Source organism: Danio aesculapii, chromosome 21 (assembly GCF_903798145.1).
Source record: "Danio aesculapii chromosome 21, fDanAes4.1, whole genome shotgun sequence".
Lineage (NCBI taxonomy): Eukaryota > Metazoa > Chordata > Actinopteri > Cypriniformes > Danionidae > Danio > Danio aesculapii.
Genome location: NC_079455.1, coordinates 1,117,824 through 1,135,723, shown reverse-complemented (window position 1 = coordinate 1,135,723; position 17,900 = coordinate 1,117,824). Strand labels below are relative to the sequence as shown.

The 17,900-nt window shown below is 38.5% G+C and overlaps 1 protein-coding gene across 1 annotated transcript in view; it reads right to left on the bottom strand.

Annotated features, from left to right (window-relative positions):
• Nucleotides 1–3,788: 3,788 nt before the first annotated feature.
• The window catches only part of kif4 (kinesin family member 4), a 35,131-nt gene continuing 21,019 nt past the window's right edge, over nucleotides 3,789–17,900 (bottom strand). The window contains exons 18-31 of the mRNA XM_056446661.1: nucleotides 17,698–17,808; nucleotides 16,303–16,386; nucleotides 14,609–14,722; nucleotides 13,104–13,259; nucleotides 12,774–12,871; nucleotides 11,486–11,615; nucleotides 10,077–10,247; nucleotides 9,667–9,774; nucleotides 7,854–7,931; nucleotides 7,683–7,775; nucleotides 6,824–6,985; nucleotides 5,719–5,841; nucleotides 5,520–5,639; nucleotides 3,789–5,281 (exon numbers count right to left, since the gene is read on the bottom strand). Coding sequence (XP_056302636.1) covers nucleotides 5,078–5,281; nucleotides 5,520–5,639; nucleotides 5,719–5,841; nucleotides 6,824–6,985; nucleotides 7,683–7,775; nucleotides 7,854–7,931; nucleotides 9,667–9,774; nucleotides 10,077–10,247; nucleotides 11,486–11,615; nucleotides 12,774–12,871; nucleotides 13,104–13,259; nucleotides 14,609–14,722; nucleotides 16,303–16,386; nucleotides 17,698–17,808 — 1,752 coding nt within the window. The 3' untranslated portion in view covers nucleotides 3,789–5,077. The remainder of the gene's footprint in view (nucleotides 5,282–5,519; nucleotides 5,640–5,718; nucleotides 5,842–6,823; nucleotides 6,986–7,682; nucleotides 7,776–7,853; nucleotides 7,932–9,666; nucleotides 9,775–10,076; nucleotides 10,248–11,485; nucleotides 11,616–12,773; nucleotides 12,872–13,103; nucleotides 13,260–14,608; nucleotides 14,723–16,302; nucleotides 16,387–17,697; nucleotides 17,809–17,900) is intronic.

Genomic DNA, 17,900 nt, shown 5'->3' with positions numbered 1-17,900 from the left:
CTTCAGCTTAGTCCCTTAATTATCAGGGATCGCCCCAGCGGAATGAATCGTCAACTATTCCGGCATATGTTTTAAGCAGCGAATGCCCTTGCAGCAGCAACCCAGCACTGGGAAAAGTTAACTTAATTATTACAAATTTGAGTGGATTGAACATAAAACAATTAAGTTATCCAAATAACTTAGGAATTGTGTTGTTTTAACTCATTCAATGTAGTCTATAGGTAGTTTGAACAAGCAGTAAAAGTCATTTTTAAAGTGACCCAGCATCTCTGATTCACAGTTGTGTGTTCTAGTAGTCAATAAAATACAGTGATGTCACTCTTATTGTCAGACTCGGACAATAGCAACCTCACTGACTGGAACACACACCTGAGGACAGAACATCTCTCTAGAGTGACCATGGACTACAAAAACAGTGATAAGTGTCCATTTGTATACTTCATCTGAAAGCAGGGACGCCGCTAGGGAGGTTGAAGTTAGGACGATTCTAAGGGCCCAGGCAGTTTTTTGGGCCCTTGGAGATGTTGTAAGGGGCCCAAATGAGCAGTCCTCATGTTCATCTGTGACACCCAGCCCCCACCTGCTGCACCCCTGGGCACTGGCTGAATGAATAATCTTTCCATTGATGTTTGGTTTATTAAAATAGGACAATATTCAGCTAAAGTACAACTGTATCTGGAATTAATCTGGAATCTGAGTTTTTTTTAGGTTAAATATTGAGAAAATCATCTTTAAAGTTGCCTAAATGAAGTGCTTAGGAATGCACATTACTAAAAAATTAGTTTGTTTTTTTACAACCTCAAATCGGAAAAGGACGTGAAAGATATATATATCTATATATCCATCTATATCTACATCTATCTCTATACATCTATCTCTATATACATCTATCTCTATCTATATACATCTATCTCTATATATCTGTCTATATCTCTCTCACTATCTCTCTCTCTATATCTCTCTCTCTATATCTCTCTCTCTCTATATATCTATATCTCTATATCTCTCTCTATATATCTCTCTCTCTATATATCTCTATCTATACATACACATACATCTATATATCTATATATATCTATCTATATTTATCTAGATCTATATCTATCTATCTATCTATCTATCTATCTATCTATCTATCTATCTATCAAACAATGGAAACCTATGTGATGTCCACACAATTCACAAAAACAAACATGCACACACACACACACACACTAGAATGGCAAAATGAACCATAATAACAGCTAAACTGAATTTCTTGAAAACGCTGACATCAAGGTCACAGAGACAGCATTATGCAGATGTGAGTCACTTCTTTAAGTGGATGACAGCGTTTTTTTATAAGTCTGCACACACTAGGAAACACAAACCACAGACAACCCATGAAGAGGACCAGTAGATCCGGCGGATATATTAATCGTTTATATTGTATAAATTAGGTGGAGGAAAGGTCAGCGAGTCGAGACTTTAATTTGGGATGCTCGTGGTGCTGTTTCAATATCTGTGGCGATATCAGTGCCGACCGTGATGATAATAAAACAGGAGCTTTAATATAGTCATTTCCACTTCAAATCTGCAGTCTGTTCAGTTTGTTTTGCTGTGGCGATACGCATCCCGCTGAGAACAGCCTGACCTCAGCAAGTGCTGCTGGAATCTGCTGCCGCCTCGGATGTGTCTGAAGTGATTAAATATTAGATATTCAGGATATATTTAACAGCCGGTCTGTGCGCTCATGAATCTGTTGTTTGCTCCAGCGCAGATCAGATTAGGCTGAGAGCAAAGTGAAGTTTCCTAAATCTATGATTTAACGCCTGAAATTATTCACACTCCTGGCAAATTCAGACTTAGAGTGCTGTATGTGAGTCGACTCTTCTAAAGCATAATAACAGCATCATATGAGTGCAGATATTCAGAAACATGCTCAGTGAACACTCTTGTTTATCTGAGAAACAATGCTGAAGTCAGATATTCTGCTTTTAATGTGCGTTACGTGACAGAACATCTGTCTTTGTTTTGGTTACTTTAACCCGCCCATTGCCAGTTTAGCCAATTATATTCCAGCACCCCGGGTTGCCCTGGTGGAAAACATCGTATTTCAGTCATTCAGTCAGGAAGGCTCCATAAGGCCCCGTTTACACTGTCAGGCCTTGCTGCCTATATCAGATTTTTTTGCCTGTCTGTTTAATTGTGTTTACACCCATGTGTTTACACTTGCACGACATCTCAAATTGTATGGCATGCAAGAAATTTTCTTGCGAAATATGCAATTCAAATGAAATTTTATTTTTGTAGGGGTTTTCACCTTTATTGACAGAACAGTGGAGATTTACAGACAGGAAAGTGTGGGGAGCAGAGATACAGGAAGGATCGGCAAAGGACCTCGAGCCAGGAATCGAACTCGGGTCGCCGCGAGCACCTGGGAGGAGGAGGGGAAGGGCCGTCGTCGCAGCTTGCGCCTATGGTTTATATATGGTGTCCTCTGCCATTCAGAGGAATGTGTGGGTACGAGAGAGATCTCAGGTCTGGAGGGAGAACTGGAGTGGCGACTGACCACTTTCCTCCATGTTTCCTCTGTTGTTGTTTACCACGTCGGCATCTCCACACACCTTATTGTCGGAAGTTTAAAGACGTACAGAACGGAACGCCTCAAATCCTGTCTGCCTGTTTACATAATGGTCGCATATCTGATTTTTTCCACAAATGAAGGAGGCCTGAATCCCATCTCTGAATATACGAATGGATGCGTTTCTTCACACGATCATAGAACAGATCCTGTCTTACATATGAGCAAAACAAAAAAATCAGAATTGGGTCACATTTAACTGGCAGTGTAAACTGGGCCAAAGTGTGCGTCTATGACTGAAATGTGACCTCCAGTAGACAGTAACAGCCGCAAAATGAGGCGCAGATTCAGAGTTCCACATGAGGTTAGGTTATTAATTCGCAAACACAGGGCTTAATTTGTGCCGGAACAAGCCGGATCCGGAACCCCTGAAATCTGACCCGGCACCTTATTTTACTGATCCCCTCCTCACACGCAACCCGGCTCTTCACTTTCTTCCACGACTCCACAACCCTCTTCCCTTTTGTCCGAGACACATTATCATCACTCTTATAAATATAGTCAGCAAAATAATCTTACGGCAAAACCAAAAACTAGATAATTTTGCTCGTTTTAAGGAGAAAACTAAATTTTGACTCATTATTTCTGAAAACAAGACTATATTTTTTGCTCGTCTTACAAAATGCTTCTTGACTTCAGAACTTTTAGATTTTTGGACTAGAAACAAGATGAAACCAAGTAAGAAAAGCATGTTTGCAGTGAGCATGTGTAACCCCGCCGGTCCTACGCCACCCAACCCACTCCGAGCTGGTATCGAACCGGCGACCTTCTGCATGGGAGGCGGGTGCTCTACCAAGGAGGCTAAAAACCAGGGCCTCTAGCGTCTGTCGCCTTTAGAGGTCAGAGGAGTGAGGTTTACCTGCACAGCACTTACTATCTGGCCTCCGTTACACATGATTGTTTAAACGAGGTTTTATTCTATTAGGCTAATTACACTCTCTGTAATAACATTATATGTATATATAAACATTATAATAACATTTATTAACTCATTCAAGCCAAATTAAAAGAAAAATATAGTAGGAAATGCTGAAAAAAATAACCATGCTCCGTTAAACATTAATTGGGAAATATTTGGGCTAATAAATGTCTTCAACAGATAATATACTTAACCACACGCAACCCATTTCACACAAAATAAAAATCAACATTTCAGGAAATGAACAGCACCAAAAATAAAATAAAGCATTTATTTAAGTCACTTGATTTTAATAGGAATAGCATCTACAACCATGACTTTCCAACATCATCCAGCCAGATTGTTTAAAAGTCTATAAAACCATCTGTAACGTGTGCAGTTCATATTATTAGTGCATTAACCAATCAAATGGCCGACTCCGGAAACTATGTTACAACTAGCCAATCAACACACACATGTATACACTTAAAGGGGCAGGTCACCCAATAATGAACATGTACACACTATTCACTCTCCCTCACATTATTATAAACCTTCATGAGTTTCTTTATTCTGTTAAACACAAAAGAAGATATTTTGAAGAATGTTAGAAACCTGTAAACATAGTAGGAAAAGCAAATAGTATGAAAGTCAATGATTACTGTTTTTTTTAGCATTCTTTTGAAGAATGCTGAAAACCAGTAACCATTGACTTCCATACCATTTGCTTTTCCTACTATGAAAGTCAATGGTTACCAGTTTTTAGCATTGTTCAAGAACATATTTTGTGCAGTGCTATTTTTGAAGAATGCTGAAAACAGGTAACTATCGACTTCCAAAGTACTTGTGTTTTCCTACTATGCAAGTCAATGGTTACAGGTTTCCAACATTCTTCAAAATATCTTTGTGTTAAACAATAAAAGATCCTTTTGAAGAAAACTGGTAACCATTAAATTCCATAGTAGGAAAAACAAATACTATGCAAGTCAATGGTTACAGGTTTCCAACATTCTTCAAAATATCTTCTTGTGTTAAACAGAATAAGGAAGATACTTTTGAAGAAAATCGGTAACCATTGACTTCCATTGTAGGGAAAAAAAAATACTATGCAAGTCGATGGTTACAGGTTTCAAACATTCTTCAAAATATCTTTTTTGTTGAACAGAATAAGAAAAATAATTTAAGAATACTGAAAAATTGTAACCATTGACTTAAATTGTATTTTTTTTTCCTACAATGGAAGTCAATGGATACCGGTTTTAACATTCTTCAAAATCTCTTTTTGTGTTGAACAGAATAAGGAAGATATTTTGAAGAACGCTGAAAACCGGTAACCATTGACTTCTAAAGTATGTTTTTCCTACTATTCAAGTCAACGGTTCCAGGTTTCCAACATTCTTCAAAATATCTTCTTTTGTGTCGAACAGAATAGTCCTAAAAGGTTTATGAGAACTTGAGGGAGGGTAAATAGTGAGTAAATGTTCACTTTTGGGTGAACTAACCCTTTAAAAATCACATAGAAAGAAGACAAGGATGAGACGACACATGCTAACGTGCTAATGCTCTTCGCGTATGGGTGTGCAGCCGGAGAAGAAGCTGTTTTTGAAGTTGCTCAGGCCTCTCTTGTTCCTGCGGAGGAAGCTGCTGGTGCTGTTCATACCTTCAGAGTCCTCGCTGTCGCTTTCTCTCTCGTTTTCTGCAGGAACAGGCTTTTTCTCCAGCTTCAGGTCCGCCGGCAGCTGCCAGACTTCTCCAATCTCCTGTACGACACACAGAGATGCAAAAATCACTTTAATAAGGGGTTTACACCCAGTTGTGTGTCAGCAGTGTGTGAATATCTCAGACCCCAAATGGTAAACATAAATTAATTCCATTGTTTATAATCAGACTTGATCAAATCAGTCGATATCAATAAAGTCATGTGGGAATAGACGTTATAAAACGCCATGATGCTCCAGAAAGGTCATTGTGGATGTAAAACAGACACTCCTGGGTCACCTTTTTAGTGGGCGGGACGCAGGGCGGAGTGAAGAAAGTGGCGTCTCTGGAGCTGACGGCTGTGGGGTCTTCAGGCAGGACAGAGGAGTCTTTAAACACGTCAGTGGTTTCGCTCAGATCCTGAGGAGAAGAGAACATCAGAACATCATCCTGACAGTAGGCATGAGCGGGTAAACATGAGAGCAGATCCTGCACTGACCATACTGCTGCGGTTCTCCATGTTTCGACACTTCCCATGGTCACACAGGCAATTTTCCCCACAGGTCATCTTTCCCTTGCGGCAGCGGCAGAGTTTATTCACACAGCGGCCCCGGCACGCACACTGTAGAGGACACACACACCTTAATGTAGGGCTGTGCAATACCACAACATACAGCTGAAGTTGAACACATGGAGGAATTGTATTGGTGTAACTACCTGGATGATGGATGTACAGTTCCCAAGATTTGATTGAATTAAGATTTAATATTAACTGAAGATTGTGAAAATAAAAGCAATCGCTGTGCCAACACTAGCTCTGAGATCAGCAAGCGCATTCTTAAAGTAAATTTGCTCTTGGGTTCAGCAATTAGCTTAAAATAAAGGGATATAGCACATTTCAAGTCAGAGGAGATGTGTCTTAATTAAATTAAGTTACGCCAAGTTGTAACTAATAAGATTTACTTAATTTAATAAAGCAAAGTTGCTTCTGCTAAAAAAAAAAGAGATTTATTTAATTAAATATAGACTCAAAATTAAAAACTAATCATTCATTTTTACCTAAATTATTTAAGAGCCCAAGGTAAACCTTACATGATATTGACAAAATAATTGTACTTGAAATAAGAGAAGAAAATTTTAGTTCGGGGTTAAAAAAAAGGGAAAGAAACTAAACGACAACACCTTTGTTACTGAATACCTGCAACATAATGTTTACCAAAAACACAATAAAATAAGATAGTACATTTACTTGAAGTTTGCTCGTGTAAATGGTTATGAAGATCGTATCAGGTCAGACTAAAGCAGGGGTCACCAAACTTATTCCTGGAGGGCCGGTGTCCTGCAGATTTTAGCTCCAACTCTAATCAAACACACGTGAACAAGCTAATCAAGGTCTTACTAGGTATACTTAAAACACCCAGGCAGGTGTTTTGAGGCAAGTTGGAGCTAAACCCTGGAGGGACACCGGCCCTCCAGGACCAAGATTGGTGACCCCTGGTCTAAAGAGTTTGTTTTAGTGCAGAATGGTAAAATCCAGCTGAATCCTGGGTAAAACAGTAGTGTTATCAGGTGAGCCAATCACGCATGGCCATCCTCAAACTCACGCCGTTCAGCTTGGCCTTCTTGGACCCTCTCCGTGTTTTTTCGGTCTTCTCTGGACGCCACTCGTCCTCCTCTTTCTCGGAGTCTGATGGAGAGATGAGCTCATCCAGATCTATGGGTTCCTGCTGCCGCGCGCGAGCCGTCGAGTGCGACTTAGCCTTGGGCTTGTTTTTGGGTAGAAACACAGCAGTCAGATATATATATATATATATATATATATATATATATATATATAGATATAGATATATATATATATATATATATATATATATATATATATATATATATATATATATATATATATATATATATATATATATATATATTCACATATACAGTTGAAGTCAGAAGGATTCGCCGTCCTGTGATTAAATCTTTTTTTAATATTTCCCAAATGATGTTGAACAGGAATTTCTCACAGTATTTCCTCTAATATTTTTTCTTCTGGAGAAAGTCTTGTTTGTTATATTTCAGCAGTTTTTAATAGTTTTAAAGCCATTTTAAGGTCAATATTATTAGCCCCCTTCAGCAATATTAGTGTCGTATTGTCTCCAGAATAAACCACTGTTATACAATGACTTGCCTAATTACCCTAACTTTACCCTAATTACCCTAGTTAAGCCTTTAAATGTCACTATAAGCTGAATACTAGTGTCTTGAAGAATATCTAGTCTAATATTATGTGCAAAGATAAAAAGAAATCAGTTATTAGAGATGAGTTATTAACACTATCATGATAACAGAATTAGGGGAAAACATATATAGGAGGACTAATAATTCAGGAGGGAGAATAATTCAGGCTTCAACTGTATATAACATGAAGAATAAAGCACTCAACAAATCTAAAGCAATGAGGTTTACCTTTGGTGGAATGTACTCGAAAGACGTGTCCGGCGACTCGTTGACGGCAGACAGCACTTTCTTGGCGCTGGTCAGCTGCGCCAGATGTAACTTCTGTGAACATCAGAAAGAAGAACCTCTTTTAGGAAATCTCCATTAAAGCACAACATCTGCGAGTGAAAAGACTCTGACCTGCTTGAACTGCTCATTCTCTTCCTTCAGCTTCTGGTTCTGATCACTCAGTTCTCGCAGTTTTTCGATTTCCTCTTCCTGTGAGATAAAGCATCCCCAATATAAGTGTTTATTTTAGCACGTTTTCTTCTTGTTGAATGATTTCTCTGTTTTATAGCACACACTGTGATCAACTGCACACCTCAGGCCAGAAACTGAGCTTTCCTCATTATCTTTGACATATTAAACAGCAGTGGTCTCCAACCTTTTTGTCAGCGCGGACCGATCAACGCTTGATAATTTTACCGCAGCCCGTGGGGTTAGACTACGTATATTGCTAAGCATCCATCAATCGTTTGCTCAGAGGATGACAAGCTGACAAAACAAAAACATTGCTCTGATACAAGTTTTATTTACTGAGAACATTAAACCTGCTGTGCTGCTGAAATGTGTATATTCATGCAAAATATGAAGCTGATCGGTCAGTTCTTGTCATGCGATTTGTGGTGCGCTCGTAGCATTATGAAGAGGTCTTCAACTGAGTGCAAGTGGAATATGCAAGCATGTCGCTCCAAATATGCGCACACTTGCATCTGAAAAGATGCGACATGTAAAAGGCATCCGTCATCTGCGATCTCAGATCTCCATCAGTTGATCTTCATGCACGGGCATGCTGGATTCACCTGATTGGTTTACAAATTGGTTGCGAATCGATTCCTTGGCAGTTCTTCACTGGGCCTTCTCCCTTTTGCAAAGAAACTCTCTAAAGTCGTCTGCTTCTTACTCACTTTTTCTAGCTTGTACGTTGAATTTTGTCGCTCAAGCGGCTGAGATGCAAGCGAGAGAATACGGTCAATTATCAAAATAAAAGATCGTTCAGACTCCGATATTAATTATCCAAAAATAATCAATGATTTCTTCTGCGGCCTTGTACCAATTGATCCACAGACTGGTACCGGTCTTTCACAGCCAATCATGTTGAGCACGTCAACACAACGGCTAATCAGCAGTGTTTAAGAACGTGCACAACAGCGCTTAAACGTTAGCAGGAAATGGGCGTTTTTAATTTCATTCTCGATTGGTTCTGAATTCCAGTATGGCACGACCCTGATGATACATAGGGCAATATTACTGGGCAAATTATGCCATAAATTGACAACCAGATCAAACATGGGTCAACTAATTAGGGTAGTTAGTAGGGCCAGACAGAATCTGCGGACATCTTCTGCAGAGAATTTTGGTAATAATCTGCAGATGTTTGCTGAATGATTTTGGGAGTGTCATAACTAAAACCTCAATATGTGCAATAAAAAAAATAAGACTATTTTAATTTTTATTTAATGCAAATCCAATTACATCCACCTTATTTGGCAAACAAAGCAAGTCTGTAATATAATTTATCGACTAAAAGACAGAAAATAAGACTTCTCACACTGTATCATAAATAAATCAAATAAATATTTTCATATTAGTTAATAATATTATTGAAATTAATTTAAAAACAGAATATCAATTTACACACGTTTACTCAAGTAAATAACCAGAACCAATGATGGGCTAAAGATCTGCAGAATTCTGAGAGCACAGATTCTGTGTGGGCCTACTCATGTGTACTTCTGTGTGGGCCAATACTCAATATTGTCACAGAGACAATATAGTTGCCCATTCTTAATAGAAAAGGAGCCAAGCAACTTCGCTTTGCAAAACTGCCTGCAGCACGACTAAGGCATGTGCTGTGGGTTACAGCGATCACCCAGCAAAGCAAAATTCAGCCTTTAAGCAGTGTGTGTGTGTGTGTGTGTGTGTGTGTGTGTGTGTGAGATGTATGGAGAACCTGAAACTGGAGTCTCTGCAGCAGCTCCTGCTCGCGTTTGGACACCAGCTCCTGCTGCTCTTCCTGTGCCACCGGTTTATTCTGAAGCTGCCCGAGGAGATACAGCACCTGCACAACAATACACGAGGCAGAAAACACCATCATGAACATCTGAGACAGAGTACAGTTTAGCAGATCATGTCATTCATCTTTCCATTTAAAACTGTTCTCAAGAATAAAACGATAGCCAAGTAGAGCTGTGGTGACAAATCAGTGCATTTTACATTGAGACCGGCAAATTTTGTATGGATTCTGAAATTTCCTGAATGCATTGCAACTCTCATTTGAACAGATTTAGAGCTTCCTTTTGTAACCAACCAATCAAGGGCTAGAATTGGGATTGGGCTTAAACATGTCAGCATGACGCAGACCTTCTCCTGGTGTCTCTGCTCCATCTCCACCAGGTGACTCTGGTGCTCCATGTCCATGGCTGACATCAGTTTGCGCTCGTCACACAACACCTTCTGCATGTCCAGCAGGTTGGCTTTCTCCTGCTGCAGCTCGCTCTCCTGCTTCGCATTAGACGTCTTAGATGCAACAACCTGAAACAGGCCAAAAAGGCATGGACCAGTATAAGACTCTGACTGTATGATAACCTTGGATAAAAGCATAATAGTATAGTGATTACTGCTCTAAAATTAGCTATGGGTAAAAAAACAACAATTGTTCCCCCATTGAACACAATATATTTAATTATAAGACATTTAAAATATTTTGAGCAGTAAACATGTCAGGCTAAATGAATAAATCATTGCCTTCTGATTTCTTTACAAATTAAAAAGGCATCTTTGGAGATCTTTCTTTTCCTTTTTAGGGTTTCATCAGTCAAATTTAAGACTTTAAGACCTTTTTAAGACCATTATGAATGAAATTTCAGACTTGCACAAGGCTAAACACGAACACCCGATTCACACGGGGCTTCAGCGTCAAGGCTTGACAGAGGGCGTGTCTTAAGTTTGGGCTGACGCAATCGTCATAGCAGCGTCAGTCAATGAAATGAGTACGCAATCGACTACTGTCTAAGCTGGTGTATTTGCATAAAGCGATCTGATTGGCTGATGCTTCCATTGGCGCTTAAAGTTGAGAAATTCCCAACTTCTGCAGCAAGCAAGAAGCAGCGTCAACGGAGCCACAATTCAGTTCAGCAACGCTTGATGTCACTCATTCAATGTGGATAAGCGTTGACGCTGATGCCCCGAGAATGGGGCGTAAGGATTTTTTAATGGCCCAGTGAAACATTAAAAAGCCAGTAAAAACAAATGAAGATAATTAAACCGCACGCTTATAAATAGAAATATAGTGTTGGTAAACATGCTTCATAAATGAACTTTTGCTAAAACCTTGATTGAGATGGATTGTTGGGGATTTGATGGGTGTTGGCCTGATTGGGCAGCTTCACATGTACATAGGAAAATTTAGACCCGTTTAAAATGATTTAAGAGCTACAACACAATATTTCAGCGAATTTAAGGCCTACAATTTGGATTGTGAAATTTAAGACATATTAAGACAGGGTGTGTTCTTTGGATATACAGTAAAGCACTGCACTGCTCAGCTCTACAGCATGCTGGATGTTGGATAAGGGCATAGCTATGTCATTAGGGGCAGGGATATCAGTCCATTAGGGCGGAGCCATCAGTCCTTAAGGGTGGAGCCATGTCATTTATGGAAGGGTTATCAGTCAATTAGGGCGGAGCCATCAGTCTTTAATTAAATGTTTTGAATACCCAGGTCGACTAATATTAGTATAAGACATAAGTGGAGTTTTATTGAGCTTTACCTCCGCCATGAGGATCTTCAGGGCGCTCTTGGCCTCTATGATGGTTGTGATCGAATCCCAGCGCTGCTTCATCCGGCCCTCATTATCCGCATCCAGAACTTTCTGCTGCAGGTCTGCGATCTGAGCGCTCCTGAAACAGTGCAAAGATGATCATTTATACCAAATTAAAACAATACCACCTTTTTTTTTTTTTTTTTGTAATTCGGCTCTGTTGTAGTCAGTTTATTCATGACGATCTGCATCTGTATAATGTTATTATTATTAGCAGTATTATTGATTATCTGCAGATTTATATTTGTTCTAATAAACACAAGTGTATATTTGTCCACCTGTGGGGTTTTGGAGACGTCTGCATCACCATATGGGGCATCAGAACAGGACGTGTGTTTGGATATAACTCAGTGTTTTGACCACACTTCATTATTATTGTTCATTTATTCCTTTGCTGGAGATTAGAACTGAATTTAGAAATAGTTGACACAAATCTTTGAGTTTAACAAACTAAATTAAATATGTGGGCTAATGGATGTGTTCAGTGGAGTGAGTTTCCACCGTTTCCTTACTCCACCAAAGTAAAGGAGTAAAGTAAAGGACTAAAGTAAAGGAGTAAAGTAAAGAGAAAGTGAAGAGGCTGAATGGAGGAGGCTCGTTCTTTATCCTCGAGCTGCAGATGCTCTGTTTAACTGTTTTCTCGCTAGTGAAGCGTTCAGTTTTTACACCAACAAAGTCGCCATGTAAATAGCAAATGCACCACGGAGAGACGTAACTGACTCTTAAAGGGAATGAGAGATGAGACTCTGATTGGTTTAATGCACGTTATGCTCAAAACACACCCAGAACTCATTAAGAGAATAGGCACAACCCTGTTAGACCATGCGCCGGGAGCAGAGCGGATTTTACCATCCTTAAAATAGCAAAAGTGGATTCAGACATGCTCTTAATGCTTTCACCCCATGAGCTTTAGACTTTGTGCTTAGATTGTTAAAATAGAGCTCTTAATGTTACTAAATAGGATATATCAAATACAAACTAATTGACCGTTTTTCTAAAGTGTTACCAATTATTTATTCCATTCAATTCACCTGTATTTTATTAGCACTTTTACAATGCAAATTGTGTCAAAGCAGCTTCACATAGAAGATTATAGTAAATTAAAACAGTGTCAGTTTACTTTACAGTTTATTTACTCAAGACTGCTTTTATTATTGTATTGAAACATTAATCAAGGATCTATTTAAAGATGCTTGTAATTTCTCCTGTATTGACTATGAAAGTATAGTGCTCTGACCTGAGGGCCATCTCTGTGTCCAGACTCTCCACTTGTTTACTGATGGACGCCTCCAGCTCACACTTACCCTCCAACTCAGAAATGGTCAGGGTGCGACGCTAAAGAGGAAAAGATAACAATAAAAAAAAATGCATTAAACTCTCACTGACGAGTATTTCAAGGAATTTAATATGATTCAGAACAAAACACTATAAAATAAAAATATTAAAAATAAAAATCACAATTAAATTAAAGAAAAGGCAGTGTTGAAGTCGACTGCATAATATATAAGGATTATTAAAGGGGCAGTTCTGCATGGTCTCAAATGTCATGTGTGTGTTTCTCTCTCACCCGGACTTTAGACACCGGTTTCTCTCCTGCCTCCATCTGCTGGCGAAGCTGTGAGATCTCCTCCGCCAGCATCTTCCTGTCCTCAAGCAGGTCCTGTAGGTGCCGCCGGGCCTCCTCTGTGCTCACCAGCACCTCAATCTCATTCAGCAGCCAGTTCTGAACCAATCCAACAGACCACAATTACAACAAAGATGCACATGTAGTTCAAGTCAAAATTATTCACCCTCCTGTGAATTTTTGTTTTCTTTTTCCAATATTTCCCACACGGTGTTGAACAGAATCAGGAATTTTTCACAGTATTTCCTACAATAATTTTTCTTCTGGAGAAAGTCTTATTTGTTTTATTTCGGCTAGAATAAAATCAGTTTTTTTATTGTTTTAAACACATTTTAAGGTCAATATTATTAGCCCCCTTCAGCAATATTAGTTTAGATTGTCTCCAGAACAAACCACTGTTATACAATGACTTGCCTAATTACCCTAACTTTACCCTAATTACCCTAGTTAAGCCTTTAAATGTCACTTTAAGCTGAATACTAGTGTCTTGAAGAATATCTAGTCTAATATTATGTGCTGTCATCATGACAAAGAGAAAAGAAATCAGTTATTGGACATGAGTTATTAAAACTATTATGTTCAGGAGGGCTTATAATTGGCTTGATTTTTTTAAGGGAGGAGCCACTTTGTGCCCCGCCTTCTCTAGGTTTTGTTGTGAAAATTAATAGTATGTGATTGACTATATGAATGTATAAATGAAGGTGTAAACCAATGCATTCATTACTCCAAAGGCACATCTCAGCATTAACCACGTGAGTGACGTTTACCTGACTTCTACTTTATAATGAGATATTAGGCTATGAGATATGATATGCCTAATGGGAGATTGTTATTAGATCCTTACATGCCCTGCTGTCCTCAAGGGGCACCCACACTAGAGCACCCGTATTATCCCAGAGATCATAGAGAGGACCATAGAGAGGCTATTATTCATAAGACACAAGGGACTTACATATAAATGACAAGGTAAAGGTATCCTTGGGATAAAGAATTAAAACTATACTCTGGGAATACGTCAGCCTGGTCTGGGGATCAGGATGCAGCTGGGGCATAGAAATGAAGATTAATAATCAAACTGTAGATATTGATGAGATATGATGTATGTGATATTAACTATAAGGGACGAGGACAGCATGTATAAAACTGTGTGAAAGAGGCTGATCAGAAGGATATATGATCATATCGCCTCTGTTGTTGCGCACTGCGCTTGAGACAATTAACGCTTCAACCAGAGTACCTCAGAACAACTTCATTTGTAGACTTTGGTTATTTACGAAATAATATCTAAGAACCAGAACAGATTTCCACAACAGTTTCAGTTGAGATTACATGAAGCAGGACCTTTAAATTAATTAACCATAAGTCATACTAAGAATTAAAACTGCGTTCCCTACAGATCCTCTCAAAAACAACTTGAAGTTATTTTGTTTTACTGTTTGAGCTCATACCTTGACTCTGTTAGTAACACTCTCTGCTCCTCGGTTCTGGACGTCTTTACGTTTCTCTGCAACTTCACTCCTCTTCTGAAGAGCATCTTTCAGACGCTTGTTAGCAGCAGCAGCCTGTGGACGGACATTGGACAGTTTTACCAACTATAGCCATGTTTCAATCAGAATAAATCATTTGCGAATACTGCAGCGTTTCCATCCAATGAGAAACAGAAGAGAATAAACTCCTCAGTTCCTGCTGCAGTCAGAAGTGGAGTTTGATGCACTGATGGGATTCTCCACAGTGGTGTGTTTGCTCTCTAATAATTGAGTTGCGCCTCAGAAGACGAAGATGAAACGCAATGAACGTGGTGGCTTTCTGAGGCGAGAGACGCTCTTTGGGAGCGCAGACAGATGCTCAAGACAGTTCTGGAGAAGAATAATACTGAAGCACTGTGATGACGGACTGATAGCTGAGGCGTGTGGCTGATGCTGGTTTGTCCATTAAAGGGACGGTTCACCAAAAATTTTACATTGTCATCATTTACTCTCCCTTGATCCAAACCTGTTTGGGTTTCTTTCTTCTGTTGAACACAAATGAAGATATTTTGAAGAAAGCTGGAAATCAATTTCACATGTTTTTTTCTACTATGGTAAAAAGCAGTCTTCAAAATATCTTCCCCTTTGTTCAACAGAAGACTCATAACAGCTTAAAGTAGTTTGAAGGTAAATGAATAGTGAGTAATTTTTCATTTTTGAGTGAACTATCCCTTTAATGCTATCCCATTGCTACCATTTTTAGCATCACATCTTCTGCTCAAACTAAATCACATCACTTTACTAGCTATGTTTCCATCCAAAATGCGAATGAATTACAATTATGCGCAAAACTAGATTATCGACGTTCGAATAAAGCAGCGTTTCCATCCAACAATTGATCATCTGGCGTCAAATATCAACAGTAAAAACTGAATTTACTGCAGTAGGAGAAGCTGCGTCAATCTTTTCTTCATTTAATAAATGACTTGCAAGAAGGCAATCCTGACACAGTGAACGCGCGGTGGCGTTTGAAGATGTCAGACGCGGAGCACAGATGCCATTAATAATATAATAACACTAATACTTAAAGGGTTAAGGTGTTTTAGAATGACCAAAACAACAATTCAGATGGTTTATAATGTGCTCAGCCTGCTGGTTTGGCCATTTACACACATTTTCATCATCACATGATCTCTTATCACAAAATACATGAGGTTTTTTTAATGCGCATACTGAAATTTGTGCGGTTAAAGTGTTTCCATCGTAGTTTATGCGCATCTTTTCGAATAAAAGATCTAACTAAATGTTTATCCTACTCATTTTCTAAATTTAGGCACATCTTGGCGTTTCCATCAATTGGTTTATTATGCACGTATGCAAAATGTGCATAAATTAGGTGGATGGAAACATAGCTACTGATGCGCATGCTGGAGTTTATTCACTAAATGCATTTCAATCAGTTTATGCACAATTTCTCTTCCTAAATAAAAAGTTTATTCAGTTGTGTGCATGTGTTTTTCCACATACATTCTCAACATTACTGCACATCTTGGCGTTTTCCAAATTTTTCTTCAAAAAGGGCGTAACAATAGGTGGATGGAAACTGCTACTGTCCTGTCATCTGAGCAGGGAGACGTGTAAATGACTGCAGTTTAGCTTTTGATGAAACCGCTCACCTCTTCTGTCTTGCGGCGAAGCACGCTGGCCTGTTTCTGAAAATCTCGCTCCAGTTTTAGCATCTCATACTGGCGTTTACGATCCTGAAATGAGCCAAAATAAACAAACATTCAAATTCCTGCAGAATAGTATTAACACAACACTGGAGGAGCTGTAAAATGAGCGTTTCCTCAAACAGTCGAGTTTTACCATTTCTTAATCCATTCAACTTGAGGAGCACTGTTAGCTTAGCATAATTTATTCAATCAGATTAGATTATTAGCATCTCACTCAAAAACGTTAAAATAATAATGAAAAAAAAAGTCGATAATTTTGCTATTTAAAGCTTGACACTTCTGTAGTTACATCATGTAATGTACTAGGTACATGTATATTCTGCCGTAATAATAAAGAAACTTTGACTTCAGTGCAATAATATCATGTAGATTCTAACTGGTGATGCCAACTGGTTGTGAACACTAGGCTTTTGATATTGTGGATGGTATGGTTGTTTTGTTGTGGTTCGTTTGAGTATTGTTTGTAGTTTAAATCTGTATTTCTTTATTGGTATTTGCCCATAACATCTGACAAAGGGATCACTTAAGAAAACTAGCATTTGGGCTAATTTGGGTACATTTACAATCTTAGGGAATGTTGATTGATGTACACCGTCCCCTGTTGTGAATGAATAAATAAATAAAGTAGAGGGCTTGGAGTTGGGGTCTTATTTTCAGGCGGTGCGTAATATTATTGAACACACATTAAACTAATGTACTCCTGTCATTATGAATATGAGTCCTCCGAGTGTAACTACTTGATGTAAATCCCAACATTTGGTAAACAGATCTCATGTTTCTTCCTCTCTCTAGAAAAAGTGGAGTATTTAATTACTTTAGCTTGACTGATAAATCATATGAGACTGCCTTCTTTATTTTGTTTGGTTCAAATGTACCAGAGTTTGTTTGTGATGGTGTTATCAGAGGTAAATTAGCTCTTATGTTGTACTGTCCTATTTGACAGAGTAATCTTCCTGAATTGTATCGATTCTCTTTTTATTATTGATTTTTCTCTCATTAATTCATTTAGTTATTCTCTATTATGCTTATTTCATCATATACTTTATTATAGTTTTGTTTATTCTGTTTATCTCTAACAATGATTTGATAGATTTCTAAGTTTAATCTCATTCCTCTGATTAACTTGGAGATAAACAGGAAAAATGCAGACAATCTTTCCTCTGTGTTGTTCTTGTTTTTTTTATATGTTACATATCTGCGTATTAAAGCATATATTAATAATTGATATAAATATATACATGTTGTGTTGTTCAGTATAGTGAAACAGGTGTTGGAGTTGAAAGACAGATTGTGAAGACATTTTAATAGTCATATCGCACACCTCTAATTGACACTCACTTTTTCTTTGAGCTGCAGGACTTCTTTATCTTTTTTCTGTTTCCACAAGCGAAATTTCTCTGAGTCATCCTTCATCTGCCTCATGAGCTGCACCCGCTGAGACTTCATGGCCTGAAACCAACAAGATGCGAGACCACAATCAGGCTTAATGCCAGAGCAATCGGTGGTTCATTTCACTGTGGCAACCTCTGATAAAAAGAATA